The following is a 19,166-nucleotide window of genomic DNA, read 5'->3' on the forward strand; positions in this document are numbered from 1 at the left end:
TTATATCTGTTCATTTAAGATGGGCGAAACTAGAATGAAAATTAAATAAAATTTTAGAATCAGCTGATTGTCATTCGCAGTCCGCAGGATTCGAACCTACGCGGGAAGATCCCAATGGATTTCTAGTCCATCGCTTTAACCACTCGGCCTCGACTGCTTGTCTACTTTTCCTCTAGTAACATGTTAGTCCTCAAATACAACATGAAAAACAATTGAACTCCAAAGGAAGCTTTGTTGCATTAAAAACTGCATTCTTATTGAAGACAAAGCCATCGTCTTCTGAGTTCTACTTTTCCTATCTGATTAGTAATCATCAAAATGATTTCTCAGTCAATCCGTTTAACAAACTTTTCTTTTTGCAGACATATTGATCAAATTTATGAGCTATTCATAACGGAATTGTTGTTTTAAGTAAAAATTTTAATTTCAAGATTATTAAAAACCATTTTTTGGAAAGTAACTAAAAGAGCTTACTTTTCTTTGTAACTCAATTAATAGTACCAATGTATTTTTCTTATTTCATTTTTCGTGAAAGTTATTTCTTTGTCACTAAAACTTATATGTAAGCTACTTCCTAAGATTTAAAATTTAACGAAGCTGGAAGGATTCGAACGTACGCTGGAAAATCCCAATGGATTTCAAGTCCATCGCCTTAACCACTCGGCCACGACTGCTCAGCATTTTCTTATATCTGTTCATTTAAGATGTTCGAAACTAGAATGATAATTAAATAAAAATTTAGAATCAGCTGATTGTCATTCGCAGTCGGTAGGATTCGAACCTACGCGGGAAGATCCCAATGGATTTCTAGTCCATCGCCTTAACCACTCGGCCACGACAGCTTGTCGACTTTTAATCTAGCAACATGTTATTCTTCAAATACTACATGAAAAACAATTGAACTCCGAACTAAGCTTTGTTGCATTGAAAACTGCATTCTTATTGAAGACAAAGCCATCGTCTTCTGAGTTCTACTTTTCCTATCTGATTAGTAATCATCAAAATGATTTCTCAGTGAATCCGTTTAACAAACTTTTCTTTTTGCAGACATATTGATCAAATTTATAAGCTATTCATAACGGAATTGTTTTTTTAAGTAAAAATTTTAATTTCAAGATTATTAGAAACCATTTTTTGAAAAGTAACTAAAAGAGCTTACTTTTGTTTGTAACTCAATTAATAGTACCAATGTATTTTTCTTATTTCATTTTTCGTGAAAGTTATTTCTTTGTCACTAAAACTTATATGTAAGCTACTTCCTAAGATTTAAAATTTAACGCAGCCGGTAGGATTCGAACCTACGCGGGAATATCCCAATGGATTTCAAGTCCAACGCCTTAACCACTCGACCACGACTGCTCAGCATTTTCTTATATCTGTTCATTTAAGATGTTCGAAACTAGAATGATAATTAAATAAAAATTTAGAATCAGCTGAGTGTCATTCGCAGTAGGTAGGATTCGAACCTACGCGGGAAGATCCCAATGGATTTCTAGTCCATCGCCTTAACCACTCGCCCACGACTGCTTGTCTACTTTTCCTCTAGCAACATGTTAGTCCTCAAATACTACATGAAAAACAATTGAACTCCAAACTAAGCTTTGTTGCATTAAAAACTGCATTCTTATTGAAGACAAACCCATCGTCTTCTGAGTTCTACTTTTCCTATCTGATAAGTAATCATCAAAATGATTTCTCAGTCAATCCATTTAACAAACTTTTCTTTTTGCAGATATATTGGACAAATTCAAGACATATTCATAACGGAATTGTTGTTTGAAGTAAAAATTTTAATTTCAAGATTATTAAAAACCATTAATGAAAAGTAACTAAAAGAGCTTACTTTTCTTTGTAACTCAATTAATAGTACCAATGTATTTTTTTTATTTAATTTTTAGTGAAAGTTATTTCCTTGTCACTAAAACTTATATGTAAGCTACCGCCTAAGATTTAAAATTTAACGCAGCCGGTAGGATTCGAACCTACGCGGGAATAGCCCAATGGATTTCAAGTCCATCGCCTTAACCACTCGGCCACGACTGCTCAGCATTTTCTTATATCTGTTCATTTAAGATGGGCGAAACTAGAATGAAAATTAAATAAAAATTTAGAATCAGCTGATTGTCATTCGCAGTCGGTAGGATTCGAACCTACGCGGGAAGATCCCAATGGATTTCTAGTCCATCGCCTTAACCACTCGGCCACGACAGCTTGTTTACTTTTCCTCTAGCAACATGTTAGTTCTCAAATACTACATGAAAAACAATTGAACTCCAAACTAAGCTTTGTTGCATTAAAAACTGCATTCTTATTGAAGACAAAGCCATCGTCTTCTGAGTTCTACTTTTCCTGTCTGATTAGTAATCATTAAAATGATTTCTCAGTCAATCCATTTAACAAAATTTTCTTTTTGCAGACATATTGATCAAATTTATAAGCTATTCATATCGGAATTGTTGTTTTAAGTAAAAATTTTAATTTCAAGATTATTAGAAACCATTATTGAAAAGTAACTAAAAGAGCTTACTTATCTTTGTAACTCAATTAATAGTACCATTGTATTTTTTTAATTCATATTTCGTGAAAGTTATTTCTTTGTCACTAAAACTTATATGTAAGCTACTGCCTAAGATTTAAAATTTAACGCAGCCGGTAGGATTCGAACCTACGCGGGAATATCCCAATGGATTTCAAGTCCATCGCCTTAACCACTCGGCCACGACTGCTCAGCATTTTCTTATATCTGTTCATTTAAGATGTTCGAAACTAGAATGAAAATTAAATAAAAATTTAGAATCAGCTGATTGTCATTCGCTGTCGGAATGATTCGAACCTACGCGGGAAGATCCCAATGGATTTCTAGTCCATCACCTTAACCACTCGGCCACGACTGCTTGTCTACTTTTCCTCTAGCAATAAGTTAGTCCTCAAATACTATATGAAAAACAATTGAACTCCAAACTAAGCTTTGTTGCATTAAAAACTGCATTCTTATTGAAGACAAAGCCATCGTCTTCAGAGTGCTACTTTTCCTATCTAATTAGTAATCATCAAAATGATTTCTCAGTCAATCCATTTAACAAAATTTTCTTTTTGCAGACATATTGGACAAATTTATGAGCTATTCATAACGGAATTGTTGTTTAACGTAAAAATTTTTATTTCAAGATTATTAAAAACCATTTTTTGAAAAGTAACTGAAAGAGCTTACTTTTCTTTGTAACTCAATTAATAGTACCAATGTATTTTTTTTATATCATTTTTCGTGAAAGTTATTTTTTTGGTCACAAAAACTTACATGTAGGCTACAGATTTACTGAGACTGAGATTTACATGAGACTGAGATTTAAAATTTAACGCAGCCGGTAGGATTCGAACCTTTGCGGGAATATCCCAATGGATTTCTAGTCCATCGCCTTAACCACTCGGCCGGGACTGCTTGTTTACTTTTCCTCTAGAAACAAGTTGGTACCCAAATACTACATGAAAAACCACTGAACTCCAAACTAAGCTTTGTTGCATTAAAAACTGCATTCTTATTGAACACTAAGTCATCGTTTTCTCAGTGCTACTTTTCCTATCTGATTAGTAATCATCAAAATGATTTCTTAGTCAATCCATTTAACAAAATTTTCCTTTCGCAGATAGTATTTTGAAAAGAGGGGAGGAGGGGGTTAGGAGGGGAGGGCCCAAAAACGGCTGTGCCTAGGGCCCACGACAGGTATAATCCGGCACTGTGCCTAGGGCCTACGAAAGGTATAATCCGGCTCTGCTTATAGTCAGTAGCTTACATCTAAGTTTTTGTGACGAAAATAATAACTTTTACGAAAAATAAAATAAAGAAATACATAGGTTCTATTAATTAAGATAAAAGAAAAATAAGTTCCTTTTCAAAAAATGGTTTCTAATAATCTTGAAATTAAAAATTTTACTTGAAACAACAATTCCGTTTTGAATAGCTCGAAAATTTGTCCAATATATCTGCAAAAAGAAAATTTTGTTAAATGGATTGACTGAGAAATCATTTTGATGATTACTAATCAGATAGGAAAAGTAGCACTCAGAAGACGATGACTTTGTCTTCAATAAGAATGCAGTTTTTAATGCAACAAAGCTTAGTTTGGAGTTCAATTGTTTTTCATGTAGTATTTGAGGACTAACATGTTCCTAGAGGATAAGTAAACAAGCAGTCGCGGTCGAGTTTTTAAGGCGATGGACAAGAAAGCCATTGGGATCTTCCCGCGTAGGTTCGAATCCTACCGACTGCGAATGACAATCAGCTGATTCTTAAATTTTATTTAATTTTGAATCTAGTTTCGCCCATCTTAATGAACATATATAAGAAAATGCTGGGCAGTCGTGGCCGAGTGGTTAAGGCGATGGACTTGAAATCCATTGGGATATTCCCGCGTACGTTCGAATCCTACCGACTGTGAATGACAATCAACTGATTCTTAATTATTATTTAATTTTCATTCTAGTTTCGCGCAGCTTAATGAAAAGATATAACAAAATGCTGAGCAGTCGTGGCCGAGTGGTTAAGGCGTCGGTCTTGAAATCCATTGGGATATTCCCGCGTAGGTGCGAGTCCTACCGGCTGTATCAAATTTTAAGGTTTAGTCAGTAGCGTACATATAAGTTTTTGTGACAAAAAAAAATAACTTTCACGAATAATGAAATAAAAAAATACATTGGTTCTATTAATTGAGTTTCAATGAAAAGTAAGCTCTTTTAGTTACTTTTCAAAAAGTGGTTTCTAATAATCTTGAAACTAAAATTTTAACTTGAAACAACAATTCCGTTATGAATAGCTCGGATATTTTTCCAATATATCTGCAAAAGGAAAATTTTGTTAAATGGATTGACTGAGAAATCATTTTGTTGATTACTAATCAGATAGGAAAAGTCACAGTCAGAAGACGATGACTTTGTCTTCAATAAGAATGCAGTTTTTAATGCAACAAAGCTTAGTTTGGAGTTCGTTTTCATGTAGTATTTGAGGACCAACATGTTGCTAGAGGAAAAGTAGACAAGCTGTCGTGGCCGAGTGGTTAAGGTGATGGACTAGAAATCCATTGGGATCTTCCTGCGTAGTTTCGAATCCTACCGACTGCGATTGACAATCAGCTGATCCTTATTTTTTATTTAATTTTCATTCTAGTTTCGCCCATCTTAATGAACAGATATAAGAAAAAGCTGGGCAGTCGTGGCCGAGTGGTTAAGGCGATAGACTTGAAATCCATTGGGATATTCCCGCGTAGGTTCGAATCCTACCGGCTTCGTTAAATTTTACGGCTTAGTCAGTAGCTTACATATAAGTTTTTGTGACAAAAAAATAACTTTCACAAAAAATGAAATAAAAAAATACATTGGTTCTATTAACTGAGTTACAAAGATAAGTAAGCTCTTTTAGTTGCTTTTCAAAAAATAGTTTCTAATGATCTTGAAATTAAAATTTTTACTTAAAACAACAATTCCGATATGAATAGCTCGAAAATTTTTCCAATATATATATGCTAAAATTTTCTTGCATATTTGTTTTACATTTTTATTAATATGGATATTAATTTACAAATTTGCCGACATACTGCCGATATTGCAGTTGATATCGATAATACCATTATGATTAGTTCGATCGATAATTATGTTAAAGATAAACTAGTGAATACTTTTCCTAACGTTCACAATGTATTAAGAATATATTTGTCTATTCTTGGATCAAATGCAGAAGGAGAAATATCTTTCTCCAGATTAAAATTGATAAAAAATTATTTGCGTTCAACAATGAATCAGGATCGTTTGGCATCGCTCGCACTTATGTCTATTGAATACGACATTTTGCGTAGTTTGGAATTCGGCAGCATAATACAAGATTTTGTTGAATCCAAAAATCGCAAAAAGTAATATATTAGATCATAAGATTCTGCAAAATAGTTTATTACCGAAAAATATTATATTTTTAATTGTATCTTCATAATTTTGTGCAAAATACACTTGTTGTTTTTAAAGCTAAATTATTTTTGTCAACAAGTTTTTTTTCTCCCAAATTTTTCGTAGGCCCCTGTTAATCCGGTCGATAGGTTAATCCGGCCCTGACTATAAGCCTTAAGATTTAACGCAGCCGGTAGGATTCGAACGTACGCGGGAAAATCCCAATGGATTTCGCGTCCATCGCCTTAACCACTCGGCCACGACTGCTTGTTTACTTTTCCTCTGGTTGTCCTCAAATATTATATGAAAAACAATTGTACTCCGAAATAAGCTTTGTTGCATTAAAAACTGCTGTAGAGAAAGTAATCTTCTTCTGAGTGCTACTTTTGTTATGCGATTAATAATCAACAAAATGCTTTCTCAGTCAGTTAAGTTAACAAAATTCTCCTTTTGGAGATATATTGCACAAATTTTCGAGCTATTCATAACGAAATTGTTGTTTTAAGTAAAAATTTTAATTTCAAGATTATTAGGGACCATTTTTTGAAAAGGAACTAAAACAGCTTATTTTTCTTTTAACTCAATTAATAGAACCTATGTATTTTTTTACTTTATTTTTCGTGAAAGTTATTATTTTTGTCACAAAAACTTAGATGTAAGCTACTGACTATAAGCCTTAAGATTTAACGCAGCCGGTAGGATTCGAACCTACGCGGGAAAATCCCAATGGATTTCGAGTCCATCGCCTTAAACACTCGGCCACGACTGCTTGTTTGTTTTCCCTCCAGCATCATGCTAGTCTTCAAATACTACATGAAAAACGAACTCTAAAATAAGCTTTGTTGCTTTAAAAACTGCATTCTCATTGTAGACAAAGTCATCGTCTTCTGAGTGTTCCTTTTGCTATGCGATTAGTAATCAACAAAATGTTTTCTCAGTCAGTCCATTGAAGAAAATTTTACTTTTGGAGATATATTGGACAAATTTTCGAGCTATTCATAACGGAATTGTTGTTATAGGTAAAAATTTTAATTTCAAGATTATTAGAAACCATTTTTTGAAAAGTAACTAAATAAGCTTATTTTTCTTTTTAACTGAATTAATGGAACCTATGTATATTTTTATTTTATTTCTCGTGAAAGTTATTTTTGTTGTCACAAAAACTTAGATGTAAGCTACTGACAAAGAGACTAAGCCTTAAAATTTAACGCAGCCGGTAGGATTCGAACCTACGCAAGTCCATCGCATTAACCACTCGGCCACGACAGCTCAGCATTATCTCATATCTGTTCATTAAGCTGGTCGAGACTAGAATGAAAATTAAATAAAAATTAAGAATCAGCTGATTGTCATTCGCAGTCGGTAGGATTCGAACCTACGCGGGAAGATCCCAATGGATTTCGAGTCCATTGCCGTTATAACTCGGTCGCGACAATTGTTTACTTTTCCTCTAGCAACATGTTCGTCTTCAAATACTACATGAAAAACCTTTATTTCCTTTTGTAGATATATTGGACACATTTTCGACTTATTCATAGCAAAAAATTTTTTTAAGTAAAAAATTCAATTTCAAGATTATTTGAAACCATTTTTTGAAAAGTAAACGATATGGAACTTATTTTTTTTTGTTTAACTCAACCAAAAGAACCTATGTATTTTTTTATATTTTACTTTTGTGAAAGTTTAATTAAAATTTTTAGTAACAAAAAATTATATGTAAGATACTGACTTACCTTTTAAACTTAGTGTAAGATATAAAATCAATTGCAAATAAAAGCATTTATTGCTTCGCATTTTTTTGAATTTCCCCCTATGAGATATGTTTTTGTATTTAAATAAATAGTTGTAGAAATTAACAATTAGTTTTACTCTCTGTTCAGAATTATAATTTATGCACGAAATATTTTAATCAACCTCCTTTAAAAGCATTATTTCAAATGTTTCTCTCTTAGACATTTTCCTCTCATAAAATTGCTCACAACTTTAAAGCATATGCTCCTATCAGGTTGTGGTTAGTTTTATTTAATTGGGTGTAAAATTGGTACCCAACTTCTAAATTATTGTTTCTTGTTTACATTGATTAAAGTAACCATTTTTGTTAAACTGTGATGTTGTGGAGCCAGGCATGGTGCGTAGTCGCCAAGGGAATCAACGGGATGACAAACACACGATCGGCAACCTTGTATCTTCCCCAGTATTTAAGAAGCTTCGAACTTTACTCGGTGCACACACTCATACTTAATTTTACGATTCTGTTTTATCTTGTTATGTTTCAGTTGTTAATAAATGTTTAGTTGATTTATGTCCTAGTTGTCCTCAACTTAATATGAGAGGGTTCCTCCCCTCAATTGGTGATCCGGACGTGATTCGTGATAACGGAAGTCCCTTTCGGAATCAGCGTCAAACTTCATTAAAAAACTCGTTTTATGAAATCTGACAAAAAGTTTAAATATATGGACTAGTCTCGTTGAATTTATTTAAATATTTGTAAAAAAGAATTAAGAAAATCTACGATTTTCACTACGAGGATTGATAGAAATTACGGAAGTTAAATGCCATTTAACTGAAAAAGAAAACTAATTTTATCCAATTAATTTAAATCACGAAAAAAAAATTTTTTTAAATTAATTCTGTTGAGGATGATATGATTCTAATATTTTAAAACCTGTCTCTATTATTTTAAATAGGACTTTCTTACTGATTCATATTTTTTACTTTTAGGTTCTGTAAGAAAGCATAACGTTCTCACATTTGAGGGAACCAAAGACAACATGATTAAAATTAGAGGATAAAAATAAAAGATTTATTTTCCGGAAAAAGGTACAGTCACAAAACTGATTAACTAACTCAAAATAAATTAAAATACAAAAGTGTATAACACGCTCAGTAGTAGTAGTACTTTGTGATTTCACAGAGTTCACCACCATCTACTTTCGACGTCATCGTGAAATAATCAATCACAGAAGGCAGGCGGCAGCACATTACAGTGGAGTGTATATATAGGATGTCTTAAGGCATCTGAAAGCATTTCAATCGTTGGCGTAATGCAGAAACGTAGCGATTTATCCGACGTCCAAAAGGGCATGATTATTGGCTTTCGGGCCAGGGGTGGAAGCATTTCGGAAACGGCTAATTTTGTGAACTGTTCGCTTGCCGCCGTGGTAAAAGTATACCGTGCATCGCAAAATGGCACTGTCTGAAATTAGCGGCGTGGCACATGTGGTGCACCACGGGCTATAGATGACAGAAGCGAACGAAAGGCTACGGAGATGCGTTCAAGCAAGTAGACGTGCAACTGTTGAGCAACTGACCGCCCAGATGAACCAAGGGGCTACCAAGAGTGTATCCTCAACAACTGTTCAGCGAACGTTGTTGCACATGGGCCTCCGCAGCAGACACCTAGCTAATGCACCTATGCTGACTGCTGTTCATCAGCGACGAAAACTGGAATTTGCAAGCCAATACCGCAACTGGACGTCCGCAGAGTGGGGACAGGTAGCCTTTTTTGATAAATCACGCTTTATGCTCCTTCGGACAGATGGATGTTGGCGTATACGGCGTGAACCGTCTGAAAGCAAACACCCTGCAATAATTGCCGGAAGGATCCTGGCTAAAAGAGGGAGCATTATAGTTTGGGAGCGTTTTGGGAACGTTGCACTCACCATTGTGCAAGGCGCGATGAATTAGCACAAGTACGCATCTGTCCTTGCGGACCTTGTCCACCTCTACATGCGAATGATTTTTCCTCAGAATGATGGCATCAACCAGCAGGACAATGTGAGGTGTCATACAGCTCGTAGTGTATATGCGAGGTTCGAAGAGCACCAGGATGAATTTACCGTACTCCCCTGGCCAGCAAACTCACCGGATTTAAGCCCAATCGAGAATCTAAGGGGCCACCTCGACCGGGTTGTTCGCGCCATGGAATTTCAGCAGCATAATCTAGCGCAGCTGGCCACGGCTATGGAGTCGGCATGGCTCAACATCCCAGTGAACACCTTCAGAAACCTAATTGACTCTCCTTCTGCGCGTCTTGCAGCGGTCCGCTCTGCCAAAAGGGTTTATTCTGGTTTTTGACAGGTGGTCACATTAATGTAACTGGACTGTGTATATACCTGTATGCTGGGAAAAGTGAGCGATAACAAAAATGACATCTGTATCTTGCAGTCGGTTACAGCTCATTTCCGACAGCAGAAAAAAAATCAGGATGTGCTCGATGACAGGTTGCAGGTTCGGTATTACCTTCGATCTAGCGAAGTGGAACTCTACAGTTCCAATGCTTCCAAGTTTCAACAAGAAGACCAAATTAAAAATTTTGTTGGTTTGTAAAAAAAAAAAAAAAAATGAAGTTTTAGTTTTGAATAAAAGTATTATTTAAATTTGCATCAGTTTTATAGCTTTAAAATTCAATCATCTTAGACATCTATTTCATAAAAATGTAAGTTCCCACAAATAATATTTTTAACTGTGAATTCGGATAAGTGTCATTTCAAGATAATTTAATTGAATCCATTAAAAAGAATTATGTTTTAGAAATTTTATTTTATAGATTAACAAAAGACACAATTACTGCCCAAGGTGCAATATTAAAAACTTTTTTTTTTTTTAATTTCCAATGCGCTGCACAATCGGTCTTGCCGACGAGCAGACTTAGTGCGTTCTCCAGAGGTGGTATCCACTCTTTCAGGACCACCACAATGGGTGAGATACCGTCGGTCATGTTAATTTGGACGTCTAGTTTCTGCCACACTAGATGGCAGCACCGAGACTCTATTTGGATGCTAAAGTGTAGTATTAAAAACTTGAGGTTGATAAATGAAGATCTCTAAGTGAAAAATGTTCTTTATAAACTCATGTTTGTGAAAATTGCAACACCATGAAGGAATCGTCATAATTGAATGAAATTTAATACACAGTTGAGTGGTAGTGGTACAAATAAATGATTAAACTTTCAAAACAAACGATAACAAGAGATCGAAATCAGTATTTTGTGTATCCACCACGCGCCGCAATAAGTGCTACTACACGACGTGGCATGGAGTCAAACAAATTTTGAATGTCTGTCTGAGGAAGAGCATTCCCTATTGCTTATATGCGTACCCAAAGTTCGCCTGTAGAAGCAACAGGATCCTGTTGAAGAAGAGGATCATGAGCGAGACGCCGACCAACGAAATCCCACACATGTTCAATCTGCGACATATCCGGGTAATACGCTGGCCAAGGAAGGAGCTGTAGCTGCCGCGATGCAAGGAAGGATTGAACAGTCCTAGCAATATGAGGGCGGGCATTGTCCTGTTGAAATACAGCGTCTGGCAAGGCTTGAAGGAAGGGAACAGCTTAGGGTTGTAGAACTTCACTGCTGTACCGGTTGCTGTTCAGATTACCCACAATTCGTAGCAATTGAGATCGTCCATGATATGCTATGGCACCCAGACCATAACTCCGGGTGTTCGTCCACTGTGGCGTTCGATAATGCATTCCGGAAGGAGGCGTTCACCGGCATAGCGTCTGACACGAATGCGGCCACCATGGTACCACAAATTAAAGCGGGATTCGTCAGAAAACACTATACGCTGCCAATCAGCACTCCAGTCTCTATACTGATTGGCCCAGTGTAGCCTACCATCGCGAGCTGACGAGACATTTCGGGGCCCACTCCTGAATTTCCGAGTTGTCCGACACTCGTCAGTCCACTGTTTCCAAGCAAGCATCACTGTGCATCTGTTACGCTGCACACGAGCGGCTACTGCACGATAAGACAATCCAGCTTCACGAAGACTGATGATTCTCCCCCGTTTAAACTCCATAAAATTTTGAAATCTCACTCTCTTTCGTCGAAGAGGCACAAGTAACGACTGTTAACGTTTACCATTAGCAGATAACCACTGATAACCATACACGCCTCGCTACAGCCGCCTATTCATTCGGATCTATCCGCCGTTCAGAGGTCGCTGCGCAACATGCGCTACAAGTCTGAAATTCTAATCATTTGCATATCATGCCCTACTTTGAATTTCCTGAAAATTTCAGCTCACTTGCGTAACTCCTTCATGGTGTTGCAATTTTCACAAACATGAGTTTATAATATAAATAATAGTGAAGTTAAAAATTAATAAACTATGTGGACAGTATATCACACCTCGCGTTTCTAGATTATTACCTTCGTAAGTAATTATAATAATAAAAAAAAACTTTAGGTCGAGCTATAAAAGCCTGAAGTGACAAATTTTGCATCTTAGGTTGATAAATTAATACCTCTAAAGGTACAAATATATAACCTCACCACAGATGTAAGATGAAACAACTCAGATTGATACATATATATCTCTGGAGGTACATATATTTAAGCTATATTTAAGATATTCATTTGCACCCTTTTGAACCTAACGACGTATTTAAATAACAATCTCATTTATACCTTTGAAAAATACCTCCTTTTTTCCGTAAGGGTTAAAACATTCATGCTTAGTTTAAAACTTAATGTACGTACAATATTTATTTAGGGTCACAAGAAAATTTTTAGATATGGTATTGAAATCATTTTGCACATGTGTTTTAAGTATGTTTGAATTTTTAATATGTAGTAGTGGCCAAAATCATTTTTCTGGAATTTCTACAATCATCACATAGAAAATTATAGGAAAATCAATTTTCAATTTAAGTCCTTAAATGATGTATTAAAATAATTTTTACGAATTAATGTATTTAAAATATTCATGCAATAATAACAATTCTAAGAAAAGCACCATAAACATTAAATGTTCCCAAAACATTTTATTGGTTTAAACAAAGATGAGAAAATAGAAATTTAAAATTTATTCTCAAATAATGTATCACATTGAAGAAGAGGAAATTGTACAAACACTTTACATAATTAAATTAAATGTATTCAGACAAATACGGCCCATTTACATTAAATAGAATATTTTGCAATGTCTGCTTTTAACACATATACTTAAATTCTTAGTAAAAAATTAAGTCAAAAACTAAAATTAGATAGATGTCCTTAAAATTAATATTCAAGAGTGTCCTGGAATTTCTGCTTTCTTTATTTTCTCATAGAAGTGTATGGAGAATTCAATGAAAACCAATTTTAATTTACTAAGGCTCTAATTAATATTTTGGAATGATTTTAATAGATTAATAAGTTTAAAATATTGATGTAATATTAACCAAATAAAAAATTTTTGAGACTAATATAATCACATTGTATAAGATAAAATTGCAATGACTACTTACATTAGATGCCCACAAATTAATTTTTCAGAATGTCCTGAAATTTCTACTCTCCTCATATGAGAGTATAGAGAATGAATTAAAAGATTAAAAGCCAACTTCCAATTTAAATCTTTAATTTATATTTTAAAATAATTTTTAATTAATTTTATTAATTAAAACATATTTTATGGCAAACAGTAAACAGATTTGTATTTTAAGATTTAATACATCCTGGAAACTTCTTACAAGCTAATACAGACTTTGAAATAGTTTTGACAATATTCTTACTTAGATAAAAGAAAAAATACACTAGAACATGTAAAACAGAATTTTTAATGAATTTTGCAAAAATTGTGATAAATTTAACTTGTTAAATTTTCTTTTTATATATTTGTATATATTTTAATCTTCCTTCTATCTTGTTACAAATGCAAACATTAAAAAAATTACCGCTATTATTATACAATGTTTATAATTTATTTTCCTAAATTATTCAGAGCTTGCTGAACTCATAAGTAGAAAAAAATCATCCTAATTTGAATTTGTTTTAATTTTTTAAAACTACATAAATGTAATTTTCGTTGTAAGTAAGATTTTTTTTTTTAAAATTTTTTCCCACAAAATTACAACGTTTTGAAAAGAAATTCTAAAAACTACATTAAATAAGTCACATTTTCATAGATAACTGAAAACCAGTCAACTCACTCAAAAAATTCCTATGTGTAACCGAAACTATATAGTTGTGTCAAAATTTGAAGCAAATTGGTTGAAAATTGTTCTATTCAGAGATACATGAAGTAAAAGGAATATATTTAGAATAAATTACATTTAAAGTTTTGTTATTAATAATCCATATAAATACAAAAAATTTTATAATGAATTATAATGAGTCAATACCAGGTCCAAAAGATGCTTCTCCATCATTTTCAGCAGTCCCTAACCTTTTTTTTTTCTTCTTGTTTTTCCTCAACCGCGAACCCTGCATTGCTTGCCGGGCTCAACAAATTATGCTATTACTTTTACATTTTTACAAAATATTTCATTCAATAGTTTGGTACAATAATCTTAAAACAATAAAAAATAAAAAAAAAAGAATTTTTTTTAAAAACATTTTACTGTGTTGTTTCCCCTTAGGTAATTGAATTTTATAAAATACAGTTAAATGAAAATAATGATACAAAAATTATTGCAAAACATTGATTAGTTTCTTAGAGAATAAGAAATTGGCATTAAAATTTATTTAGCTTAAATTTACTTAAGTACATTGGTACTTAAGTAGATTCTGATTCTAAGTCACCCTTGAGTGAAGAAAACAAAATTCATAATATCAGACTATGATCAATCAAAGAATCTATTATACTTTTCCAATTTTCAACAGTAAAAATTTAACGCATATTGAAAGCAAATAACACACAATTATATATACGATAATTGAAGAGTGTTCAAGTATTTATACAAAACACTATTTGATTATAACAATTAGTATGCTATTTGTAATTGCGAATTCAATATGTGATTGGTAGCAGAGTATGCTTATTATGTGATTTGTCAATTAAATAGTAATATTAATAAAATTTGGCTATAATATTTACATAACTAGAAGGCTTGACCTATTGTTCGCTTTGTTCATCAATGCCGTTGTTGCTTCATCATTGAAAAGCAAGTTTAAAGAAAGGTTTATGTCCCTTTTTTATAAAAATTATGATTGGATAGCCATATGTTTCATTTTGCAGATTACTAAATTTTGGCAAATAGATAACGTGGAAAATATGTCCCCTTTCCCCCAAGAGTTATTAATTAATTCAATCAGCGATCAGCCATTTTGTGAAAGTATAGTTCCTGTCCGTGCAATAATTCCTTTTTTTTTAAATTCTCAGAATCAGTTCTGTTCTCATGGGCATAAGCCATTTAAAAGATAATTTTTCTTATAAAATATACAATTATTATAATTTCATATAAGCGTATTGTATTAATATGTTAATCATAAAGTAAGATGGGAGGGCTGGATTTGAAAAATAATCAACTGTGCTTGAGAAAAAAAATTCAACTTAGAAATACAGAACATGTGTCACAATAAGAAGTAATTTGACTTGTTAACGATATCTAAGGATAACCTCATGTCACATACCAGTTCACATTGGAAAAAGCTTTTATCTCCCTCCAATTTTTATATTTTTAAAAATTTTGATATAAATGTTAAGCTTTTATAACCCATTTATTAATATCATTATTATTTTGTTACTTTTGACTTCAAGTCAAATGCAAGCTTTTAAAATGAAAATTGAAAGAGAATTAAACTTAAAATAAATGGTAAATAATTATTATTTAAGGAAAAATATTTTTAAAAAAACACGTAATAGACAATAATAAATTATTTTTTTATTATTATTATTCTGTTACTTTTGACTTTAAGTCAAATGCAAGCTTCTAAAATAAAAATTTATGATAAACTTAATGAATTAAAAAATTGATGATAAATGAAAATTGAGAGATAAACTTAAAATAAATGATAAATGGGTAAATAATTATTATTTAGAATAAAATTTCAAAAGACAATAAATTTAAATAAATAGGAATTTCAAAAGAAAAAAAAAAACTCCTGCTAAAGTTATAATTAAAAATGGTGCTATCAGTAGGTCAAATTTCAACTCAGTAGTTGCATTTTAGCAGACTGTAAATCGACCAACATGATTTTTTTTTAACTACAAAAACAGTTAATAATTCTCTAACTAATAATCAAATAGTATTTTTTTTATCCCATTGAACTTAATCTACATTTTTCCACACATTCAAGTTTTCAAAGTCTTATTGATTTTAAGCAGCGAAGCAAAATATAAGAAAGAAAAAAACATTTACTAAAAAGCACTTGTAATTGCAATAACTTTCAAACAAATTGGAGCCTTGCAAAACAAATTGTGTTAAGTTCAGAAACAAATATGACCCTTTCAGCATGCCAAATTTAAACTCAATAGTTACAGTCCTGTGGCCTGTACAATATTTTTTCCAATTAGTTAAGAAAGAAGTTAATAATTCTCAAAATAATTATTGATAAGAAATAATTCGCAAAATAATTATTTCTTTATTCGATCTTAATCCCTATACACTTTTCAATACGTCACAGTAATTTCCAGCTTTAAGTTTTTGTGCAGTAAAACAAAATGTAACATTAAGATGAAAACCCAAAACAGCCGCAGCTTTTACAAATTTTTAATAGAGAGATAATAAATTTAAGTATTACTTAATTCATTAATGTAAAATATCAAAGAGCAAACAGTTATTTTAATTTCTTAAGAAATTAAAATAACTGTTTTGAATTAAAATAACTATTTGAAATTAAAATAACTGAAATTTTTAATAGAGAGAGATAATAAATTTAAGTATTACTTTATTCATTTATGTAAAATATGAGCAACAGTTATTTTATTCTCTTAAGAAATTCTAAAATTCATTAAATTTACATTTGCCTTTTCAGGGATCTGTCCAGGCCGAATTTACTACCGTTTAGCGGTACCTTCACAAATTCAATTTTAGGAAAAACGGTAGTTTCACAAATTCAATTTTAGGAAAAACGGTAGTTTCACAAAATACTTTTCTTAAAATTTTATTTTTGTATCCCTTAAGACACAATAAATTCATATTTTTTTACCATATTTTTGTGTTGATTTTTTAATATAATTTTTAATTTTTCACAAATTATGTCTAAATTTTCACAAAATAGGTACCTCTCAGAAAAACCTAGACAGACCCCTGCTTTTAGTTTTCATTTATATTTAAAAATTATATATTAAATAGCCTGTAAATTAATCAGATTGCAATTATAAACTCTTCATTTAAATATTTTGATATAATAGTTGTTTTATTATTATTATTTTATTTATTCATTTGTTTTTTTAAAAAAAAGAGTTTCTTCCAAGGTTAATCACATTAATATCCTCCAATATAAACAACTAAATACTAATTTAAACTGCTTATTTGCATAAAATTCATCACACATACTAAGTGTAGTAATGGACAAGACTATTTGAATATGTTTTTCTTGTGAATTTATTTGTTTATGCACTGCATGAATAAGGTTTCTCTCTACTGTGAACAAGATAGTGTATCTTTAAACTTCCTTTCTGTGCAAACTTTTTATCACATACATCACATGAATAAGGTTTTTCACCAGTATGAACAAGACAGTGTATCTTTAAGCTTCCTTTCTGAGCAAAAGTTTTACCACATACATCGCATGAGAATGGTTTTTCTCCACTATGAACAAGAGAGTGAACTTTTAAATTTCCTTTCTGTGTGAATGTTTTATCACATACATTGCATGAATAAAGTCTTTCACCAGTATGAACAATCGAATGGTTATTTAAACTAGATTTATGTGCAAAACGTTTATCACACACACTGCATGAATAAGGTTTTTCACCAGTATGAATAATAGAGTGGTGATTTAAAATAGATTTCTGGGCAAAACTTTTATCACACACAATGCATGAATAAAGTTTCTCTTCTCTATGAATAAGAGAGTGTTCATTTAAAATTTTTCTCATCGTGAAAGATTTATTACATACACTACATGAATAAGGTTTCTCTCCAGTATGAACAAGAGAGTGTTCACTTAAATTTCTTTTATATCTAAAAGATTTATGACAGACACCACATAAATAAGGTTTCTCCCCCGTATGAACAAAAGAATGTTCGTTTAAACTTTTTTTACATTTAAAAGATTTATCACACACACCACATGAATAAGGTTTTTCTCCAGTATGAACAAGAGAGTGCCGAGTTAAATTAGTTTTCCATGAGAATGATTTGTCACATTCACTGCATGGAAAAAGCTTCTCTCCTGTATGAACTATCGAGTGTTCTTTTAAGCTTCTTTTTTGTGTGAAAGATTTATCACAAACATCACATGAATAAGGTTTCTCTCCAGTATGTATTAGAGAGTGTTGAATTAAATTATTTTTCTTCGAGAATGCTTTATCACATACAACACACGAGTAAGGCCTTATGTTATCAACAGGACAGTGTTTCTTTAAACTAGATTCCAGTGACTTGTGTTTATCACACCCACAGATTTCATTTTTACCACAAACACTGCATGAATAAGGTTTCTCCCCACTATGAACAACAGAGTGTTCAGTTAAATTTCTGTTTGTAAAAGAGTTATCACACATACTGCAAGTATAAGTTGTTTTTTTATCCAATAAGAACAAGAAACTTATTCATATTACTGATCTATATAAATGTTCTGTCACATACACTGCATAAATAAGGCAGACATGACATCCACACTACGTGAATAAGAATAACCTTAAAATAAAGATCAACTATTTTTTTAAAACTAATTTTCGAATTAACGTTTGTCAACCTGCACTGCATGAACAATGCAGCTTGAAGCGGAGTGCATATTATATACGATGTTTTATAAAAGACTTTTCATATGCATAATATGATTAAGATTTCTTTCCAGCATTGAGACAATTACCATTTTTCTACTCACAACAAATTTATAATTATTAATCCAATTTATATTCAAATATATAAGTGATATTCAAATTTATAAGAGATTAACTTTTGAAAGCAAATGTTTTACTCGAGGATCATATTTCCACAGCATTATTTCTTCATTGAGTAGAAAGGAAGTAACTTACTAAAATTCTAAAAGTTTTTTCAGAGTCTTTTTTGGTTTTTGAGTACTGTCCTTTTAGTCAACTTAGAACCTCTTATTCCACTAACGTAAGAAAATGAGCACATTAATCGAGAAATAAACAAAAAAAAACATAATACATTAAAATGAAAAGAATAATTGGAAGATTATGGAATAATATTATTATATTTACAAAGATTTTCAGAAGGATTTATAGTTCTGGAATATCTCTGTTTAAATCAGATAGGTCTGGTATGTCTATTTTTGCTCGCATTTTGACTGGAATTAATGGTCGGCTCACTGTCTGGGTTTTTAAGCAAAAAAATTACACCCATCTGACTCAGAATCTGATTGGCGTGTGAATAAAGTCCTCCAA

General features: G+C 32.2%; 1 protein-coding gene and 12 non-coding genes across 13 annotated transcripts; 3 read left to right on the forward strand and 10 right to left on the reverse strand.

Moving 5' to 3' along the window:
* Positions 1-75: 75 nt before the first annotated feature.
* Positions 76-157, reverse strand: TRNAS-AGA (transfer RNA serine (anticodon AGA)). Its single transcript has one exon. It is a non-coding gene; the product is annotated as a tRNA-Ser (tRNA).
* A 603-nt stretch (positions 158-760) lies between these two features.
* Positions 761-842, reverse strand: TRNAS-AGA (transfer RNA serine (anticodon AGA)). The gene has a single exon. It is a non-coding gene; the product is annotated as a tRNA-Ser (tRNA).
* Positions 843-1,277: 435 nt separating this feature from the next.
* TRNAS-UGA (transfer RNA serine (anticodon UGA)) lies at positions 1,278-1,359 on the reverse strand. Its single transcript has one exon. It is a non-coding gene; the product is annotated as a tRNA-Ser (tRNA).
* An 86-nt stretch (positions 1,360-1,445) lies between these two features.
* TRNAS-AGA (transfer RNA serine (anticodon AGA)) lies at positions 1,446-1,527 on the reverse strand. Its single transcript has one exon. It is a non-coding gene; the product is annotated as a tRNA-Ser (tRNA).
* Positions 1,528-1,961: 434 nt separating this feature from the next.
* Positions 1,962-2,043, reverse strand: TRNAS-UGA (transfer RNA serine (anticodon UGA)). Its single transcript has one exon. It is a non-coding gene; the product is annotated as a tRNA-Ser (tRNA).
* An 86-nt stretch (positions 2,044-2,129) lies between these two features.
* On the reverse strand, positions 2,130-2,211 carry TRNAS-AGA (transfer RNA serine (anticodon AGA)). The gene has a single exon. It is a non-coding gene; the product is annotated as a tRNA-Ser (tRNA).
* Positions 2,212-2,644: 433 nt separating this feature from the next.
* Positions 2,645-2,726, reverse strand: TRNAS-UGA (transfer RNA serine (anticodon UGA)). Its single transcript has one exon. It is a non-coding gene; the product is annotated as a tRNA-Ser (tRNA).
* Positions 2,727-4,353: 1,627 nt separating this feature from the next.
* TRNAS-UGA (transfer RNA serine (anticodon UGA)) lies at positions 4,354-4,435 on the forward strand. Its single transcript has one exon. It is a non-coding gene; the product is annotated as a tRNA-Ser (tRNA).
* Positions 4,436-5,033: 598 nt separating this feature from the next.
* TRNAS-AGA (transfer RNA serine (anticodon AGA)) lies at positions 5,034-5,115 on the forward strand. The gene has a single exon. It is a non-coding gene; the product is annotated as a tRNA-Ser (tRNA).
* An 85-nt stretch (positions 5,116-5,200) lies between these two features.
* Positions 5,201-5,282, forward strand: TRNAS-UGA (transfer RNA serine (anticodon UGA)). Its single transcript has one exon. It is a non-coding gene; the product is annotated as a tRNA-Ser (tRNA).
* An 834-nt stretch (positions 5,283-6,116) lies between these two features.
* Positions 6,117-6,198, reverse strand: TRNAS-CGA (transfer RNA serine (anticodon CGA)). Its single transcript has one exon. It is a non-coding gene; the product is annotated as a tRNA-Ser (tRNA).
* A 420-nt stretch (positions 6,199-6,618) lies between these two features.
* On the reverse strand, positions 6,619-6,700 carry TRNAS-CGA (transfer RNA serine (anticodon CGA)). Its single transcript has one exon. It is a non-coding gene; the product is annotated as a tRNA-Ser (tRNA).
* An 8,478-nt stretch (positions 6,701-15,178) lies between these two features.
* Positions 15,179-19,048, reverse strand: LOC147809306 (uncharacterized). Its single transcript, XM_087163780.1, has one exon. The coding sequence runs from the start codon at positions 18,315-18,317 to the stop codon at positions 17,202-17,204; it is 1,116 nt and encodes a 371-aa protein (XP_087019906.1). The 5' UTR covers positions 18,318-19,048; the 3' UTR covers positions 15,179-17,201.
* Between the last annotated feature and the right edge of the window lie 118 nt (positions 19,049-19,166).

The sequence above is a fragment of the Parasteatoda tepidariorum genome, chromosome 5 (genome assembly GCF_982258835.1).
Source record: "Parasteatoda tepidariorum strain Cologne lab strain chromosome 5, Ptep-v5.0, whole genome shotgun sequence".
NCBI classification, from domain to species: domain Eukaryota; kingdom Metazoa; phylum Arthropoda; class Arachnida; order Araneae; family Theridiidae; genus Parasteatoda; species Parasteatoda tepidariorum.